General features: G+C 42.6%; 1 protein-coding gene across 3 annotated transcripts in view; it reads right to left on the bottom strand.

Annotated features, from left to right (window-relative positions):
* LOC143301835 (mitochondrial 2-oxoglutarate/malate carrier protein-like) overlaps positions 1 to 6,899 on the bottom strand; it is an 18,024-nt gene extending 11,125 nt beyond the window's left edge. For all 3 annotated transcript variants that reach the window (XM_076616250.1, XM_076616251.1, XM_076616252.1), the window contains exons 1-5: positions 6,783 to 6,899; positions 5,201 to 5,262; positions 4,665 to 4,755; positions 3,409 to 3,492; positions 1,689 to 1,808 (exon numbers count right to left, since the gene is read on the bottom strand). In XM_076616250.1, coding sequence (XP_076472365.1) covers positions 1,689 to 1,808; positions 3,409 to 3,492; positions 4,665 to 4,755; positions 5,201 to 5,262; positions 6,783 to 6,871 — 446 coding nt within the window. In that variant the 5' untranslated portion in view covers positions 6,872 to 6,899. The remainder of the gene's footprint in view (positions 1 to 1,688; positions 1,809 to 3,408; positions 3,493 to 4,664; positions 4,756 to 5,200; positions 5,263 to 6,782) is intronic.
* Between the last annotated feature and the right edge of the window lie 291 nt (positions 6,900 to 7,190).

Genomic DNA, 7,190 nt, shown 5'->3' with positions numbered 1-7,190 from the left:
TTATCGTCACTGTCACTGCACACACCTGAACAACATGATGTTATCGTCACTGTCACTGCACACACCTGAACAATATGATGTTATCGTCACTGTCACTGTCACTGCACACACCTGAACAACATGACGTTATCGTCACTGTCACTGCACACACCTGAACATTACGACCTCATTGTCACTGTCACTGCACACACCTGAACAACATGACGTTATCGTCACTGTCACTGCACACACCTGAACAACATGACGTTATCGTCACTGTCACTGCACACACCTGAACAATATGACGTTATTGTCACTGTCACTGCACACACCTGAACAATATGATGTTATCGTCACTGTCACTGTCACTGCACACACCTGAACAACATGACGTTATCGTCACTGTCACTGCACACACCTGAACAATATGACGTTATCATCACTGTCACTGCACACACCTGAACAACATGACGTTATTGTCACTGTCACTGCACACACCTGAACAATATGACGTTATCGCCCCTGTCACTGTCATGGCACACTCCTGAACAATATGACGTTATCGTCACTGTCACTGCACACACCTGAACAATATGACGTTATCGTCACTGTCACTGTCACTGCACACACCTGAACAATATGATGTTATCGTCACTGTCACTGTCAATGCTCACACCTGAACAATATGATGTTATCGTCACTGTCACTGTCACTGCACACACCTGAACAATATGAACAATATGATGTTATCGTCACTGTCACTGTCACTGCACACACCTGAACAATATGATGTTATCGTCACTGTCATTGTCACTGCACACACCTGAACAATATGATGTTATCGTCACTGTCACTGTCACTGCACACACCTGAACAACATGACGTTATCGTCACTGTCAGTGCACTCTTGATGCTCCAGGTATATACGCATGCACTCAAGGCCTAACCGTGTTGGACTGGCCTTAAAACCCACCTCTTCTCAAGATAGCCTCTCTCCCCTGCCTCTTCCTTGTCTTCAGTTTCTTCAGTTTAAGAGTTATGCATGTGTATGAATGACTGGTGTGAAACAGCTTAGATTTGTCTCTGTGCAAGATTCAGCGCTATATAAATAATATTATTACCACTATGATTATTTGTATTTGTATTTCTTTTTATCACAACAGATTTCTCTGTGTGAAATTCAGGCTGCTCTCCCCAGGGAGAGCGCGTCGCTATACTACAGCGCCACCCATTTTTTGGTATTTTTTCCTGCGTGCAGTTTTATTTGTTTTTCCTATCGAAGTGGATTTTTCTACAGAATTTTGCCAGGAGCAACCCTTTTGTTGTCATGGGTTCTTTTACGTGCGCTAAGTGCACGCTAGCACACGGGACCTCGTTTTATCATCTCATCCGAATGACTAGCGTCCAGACCACCACTCAAGGCCTAGTGGAGGGGGAGAAAATACTGGCGGTCGAGCCGTGATTCAGACCATCGCGCTCAGATTCTCTCGCTTCCTAGGCAGACGTGTTACCTCCAGGCCATCACTGCACATTATTATTATGCTGCTGGGCTGGCACCTGCCTAGCATGTGTAATGCAGCGTAGATGGATTTGTCCAAACGCAATGACGTCCCCTTGGGGAAACTGAAACAGAAACTGATGTGCGCAACGCTCCCCCCCCCCCCCCCCCCCACCCCCCCACCCCCTACAAGCCCCAAACTGATACATACCTGCCATCAGACGTCATTCTGATCAGGGCCACCTCAGCAGGGGTCCCGACGAAAGCTCCAATTCCTCCTGCGGTGATGCCGATGAATGCCTTCATGGCAAAGTTGGGAGGTGTGCCGTCCCTGAACACACACACACAACATGTCCTCATTCTGTTGTTCTTTTCTTAACTTTGATGTGTGTGTGTGTGTGTGTGTGTGTGTGTGTGTGTGTGTGTGTGTGTGTGTATCAGTGTGTACCACAGACAGTGAACACATTCAGAGCTATAAAAGAAATTCAGAAAATTTGATTCCAAAAACTACACAGTTAACACAGCAAAATGTTTGTGAATTAAAGTCTCCATCATTTTCTGTTCTGTTCAACTTTTCTGACTTTATTTTCCCATGTGTATGTCAGAGACACCATCAACTCTGCTGCACACAAAAGACAGTTTCAAAGTGAAGGACAACTGTTTTCTTTTTCTCTTTACTTGTACCCAAACATTTGCATGTTCTACATGTTCTAGAAGTATGAGCCATAGATTGTGCTGTTGTTTCTTTTTAAACACAGCTAAATCAAATCAAATCATGGTGCTCAGAGCCTTGCCGACCACTAAGGCCATCTCAAGACTTTCACCACATTTGCATATACTTTAAGGGTAAAGAGAGTACGATAAAAACTATTCACTGCTTCAATCCTTTCATTCAAATCTGATTTAAAATGTTCGATCACTTCTTTCAAGAAGTCCATTAGCATCCACTGAGGGACATCACAAAACAAAGTTTTCAGAGAATCTGCCGTGTAATGTCTGCGTCTAACATCATGCAGATCCCAGCAGTCAATGAGCATGCGTTTCACAGTGAGAGGCTTGTCACAGAGAATACATCCAGGGGCCTCCTTTCCTTTTAGTAAGAAAGAATGAGTCAGAAAAGAGTGCCTCGTGCGTCTTTGATTTTGCTTTGTTTTTAATCTCTCTATTCATCTAAAAATTTCAGTTATTTTCTGGAGTCAGATAGATGGCTAGATAGACTGATGGGTAGATAGATAGATTCATTGATTTTGTTTTATTCCCTTATTTTATTTTTACTTTGCCAATTTGTCTTTAAATTTCAGTTTTTTATTTTTTTTAGTCAGATAGATGGTTAGATGGATTGGGAGATAGATAGGTATATTGGTAGATAGATTTTCTATTTTCTTTCCTATCTCTTACAAATGGGTTATGTGTGGGGAAAAGAAGGGAGAAAACTTACCACCCTGAGGCAATAAGGGTTAGTTATATCTCCTCACACACACACACACACACACACCACACACACCACACACACACACACACACACACACACACACACACACACACACACACACCACTGACTTAAAGAACATTTCAAACAGTGTTGTTTGCACAAACACACACACACACACACACAGTCTGCACTATCACCACTGACTTGGACAACATTTCAAACAGAGTCATGTACACACACACACACACACACACACACGCACACACACACACACACACACACACAATCACCACTGACTTGGACAACATTTCAAAGTCATGTACACACACACACACACACACGCACACACTGTCACCACTGACTTGGACAACATTTCAAACAGAGTCATGTATACACACACACACACACACTATCACCACTGACTTGGACAACATTTCAAACAGAGCATGTACACACACACACACACACACACACACACACACACACTATCACCACTGACTTGGACAACATTTCAAACAGAGTCGTGTAGATCCCGAGGCGTGTGGTGGTGTAGGTCGCCTGTCGCAACAACCCTGCACTCAGCCTGAAAATACAACACAGTACTTTCAGTTTTCAGTTTCTCACGGAGGCATCACTGTGTTCAGACAAATCCATATACACTACACCATATCTAGATATTGGACAGCAGCATAAACCAACGTTGGATTATGCTGCTGGTCAGGCATCTGCTTGGCAGATGTGGAGTTGCGTATATGGATTTGTCCGCACGCAGTGACGCCTCCTTGAGCTACTGATACTGACTGAAGTGATTCTGATAAACCAACACATTATTCAGGCCTTGAGTGCATGCATACGATGATGATGGTTTGGATACTTATACAGTGCCAATCCTCAGTTGGAAATCAAGCTCCACGTGCTTTACAAACACAGAGTTACTTGCACAACAGGCTGCTGACCTAAGTAGAGCTGCCATTGGGTGCATATATAATTATATTTGTGTACACCTATCAGAGTGGATTTCTCCTGCAGAATTAGGCCAGAGGACATCACTTGTGGTGCCATGGGTTCTTTTCTAAGTGCGCCAAGTGCCTGCTGTACATGGGACCTCTGTATATTGTTTCATCTGGATGACCAGACACTTTTGATTTTCCAGATAAACTTGGGAGAAAGGGTGAGAGTGAGGAGAATTGATCCCAGACCCTCATGGACACTGTATCGGCAGATAAACGTCTTAACCACTCTGCCACCCTCCTCTTACACAGCACAGACAATTCTTCTTCTTTTTTTTACTTCTTTTTTTTTGTATTTCATCCATTGTCCTTCAGCCTTGTCTTTTTACCAATGTATCTATGTACTTACCTGTTTATTTTGCTTAATTCTTTCATTTCATGTTAACCCTTACATTGCCTAGCTATGCTCAAGCAGCTAACATCTGCTAGCTGGGTAAGTCACTGCACAGTACAGCTGAAAACCAGCTGTGCAGCAAAGCAGCCAGTGGGAATGCGGGGTACTCGTTTTTTCGCTGCCATGTGGCACGAACTCTTCTCCACTGTCAGTGACGCCTCCTTAAGCTTCTGATACTGATAATGATCTTGACATTTTAAAGATTTGATCAGAATCAGGAAGATTCTGTAATAAGAATAATGAAAGAAAAAAAGTTCATTTCACTGTGAAGAAAAGATTAAAACAAACACACAAACAAAGAAAAATCATGATGAATGGCAGGTGAGAAGCAACAGCGGTCTCTATCCTCACCCAGTGTAGATCCCTCTGATTCCTTCGTTTCTCAGGATGGACTGTATGGCGTGTAAACTGGTCTTGTGCTGTCTGGATCGCCCTCCCTCTCCTGTCACCCACACATCATTGTCATTACTGTGTGTGTGTGTGTGTGTGTGTGTGTGTGTGTGTGTGTGTGTGTGTGTGTGTGTTTGTCTGTCTGTCTGTCTGTATCTGAGTGTGTACCACAGACAGTGAACATATTCAGAGTCATAAAGAAATTCAGAAAATTTGATTCCCAAAAGTATACAGTTAACACAGCAAAATATTTGTGAATTAAAGTCTCCATCATTTTCTCTTCTGTTCAACTTTTATTGACTTTCCCCTTCCCATGTGTATGTCAGAACACCGTTATTCTGCTGCATAAGACAGACATTTTCAAAGTGAAGGACAACTGTTTTCCTTCATTTTTACCTTGTTCTCAAACATTCGCACTTGTTCTACTACTGCTTGCAATATGAGCCATAAATTGTATTGCTATTTCTTTTCAAACACAGCTGTATAATTGTACTGACCACTCATCTGCATTCTGTTTTTCACCAAATCCAGTGGCTGCACGAAAACTGTTGCCGCCATTCTGAAAAGGAAAAAGATAACAAGTATGTATAACGCAAAGAACACCCTGTCAACACTCCCGGTGACTGCAAAAGACAAGTTCTGTTCTATTGACTACTAACCCTTTAATCTCACTGTCATGTAACTGCATGGTCTCACAGAACTATCAGGGGCCATATTCAAGACAAAATTCATTTTGCCTTCAGGCAAGTTATCTTTGACATGGTTGGGACCCGCAGGTACAGTTCACCTTGAAGGATAAGTTATCTTCGTATTCAAGACACACGCAGTTCGCTCAGACAGCTAACCCATCGTCTTTTTTTTTATTTTAAAATCCTGACGATTCCCATCTGCGCATGCTATCTGTTTCACTTCTCATCGCACCACAGCTCGGAACATTGTCGAGAGCGTTCGCAAAATACATGCTATCCGTAAAGCACATCTCTTTTCCCTTTAAAAAAAAAAAAAAAAGAAAAATGCTGTAAAAGGATCTGCCATATTTACCTCTGCTTCGTGGGCAGTCACCCTTGACAGGTCATAAGGGCAAATTTGCCTTCGGGTGTGTAAAAATGCGGGTAGACTCTTGTGTTCAGACTCTTGTGTTCATGAATACTGGATATTGCTTACCCTTGGGCAGTTTGCCTTGCCTCAGGCAGATTACCTGCAGGCACACATTTACCCTCAGGCACGATGGTCTCTTGAATACGGCCCCTGGATGTCAGTCACTATTCTTTATTTTTGACTTCTTCCTCTTGCGGCTGCATTACATCTTGTTCAGCAAAATTAACAGAACACCTTGAAATCATATAAAAAGTGGCGATTTCCATTTAGACTTATATGCCACACTGATCTCGTTTATCAATGTTCAGCAGTTATGGGGTAACACACACACATACACACACACGCGCGCGCGCGCGCGCGCACACACACACACACACACACACACACACTAAAACCAATGCTGAAGATAATACCCATTTGGTCAAACACACACACACTTATCATTAGCTAGCAAAGACTCTGCCAAGTCACACACACACACACACACACACACACACACACACACACACACACACAAACATGAAAGTAAGTGAGTAAATAAGCCAATAAGTGAGTGAAAACCCACTGATATGTATTCTGTTTTTAGATCAGTGTTGAAAATCATTGTGACTGCGCGCTGAGCAGGGGAGATCACATGCATTACTGCTACTGTTTGTCTCCCATCCCTCAACACCGTGCATGAGAAAAATGGGTTGTTGAGGCAGACAGCGGACCTGAACGTGAAGAAAGGCAGAATGATAAAAATGAATACGAAAAAAAAGGAAAAAGGGCAGACCGAACAGTCAGAGTAACTAACAATTTAAATTCCCAGTCACTCTGCATTTCGCACTGCACACGACCTTGACATCACTATAAATAGCAACAAGGGCACCTGTTCGCACATTCTGCTCAACAACCACTGCGAAAAATCACTGCCAGCAATCATTAATGGAAAGAGCAAGACATAAAATCGCCATCTCACTCAGATACTCTTGCACTTACCCAGCTGTTCCACCGAAAATGAACTTGATGCTTTTGCTGGTAGTGGCTGGCGCAGCCTTTCCTTCGCTGGTATTTTTGGATTCCGACATCTTGCAAGCGTCCTTGACCTTTCCGCACAAGACTGAGAGTTGCCTCCCACACTTACGTTCTCGTATTTTGTTCGACTTTTTGTTGAATCGGAAATGTTATTTGGTTCCCGCTACATAAAAACCAGCCTGTTGCAGTTCAGAAAGTTCAAAGAGAGGCAACAAGGTTTGTCGTTGGAATGCAGGATAAAACGTATGAAGAAAGATTGAAATCACTTAATTTGCCCTCTTTAAAATTTCGAAGAATTAGAGGTGATTTAATACAAACATATAAAATGTTATTGATAAACTAGACCAAGAGAAATTTTTCAAACAAAAAACT

The sequence above is a fragment of the Babylonia areolata genome, chromosome 28, assembly GCF_041734735.1.
Source record: "Babylonia areolata isolate BAREFJ2019XMU chromosome 28, ASM4173473v1, whole genome shotgun sequence".
Taxonomy (NCBI): Eukaryota; Metazoa; Mollusca; class Gastropoda; order Neogastropoda; family Buccinidae; genus Babylonia; species Babylonia areolata.
This window is presented reverse-complemented; position numbering and strand designations above follow the sequence as displayed.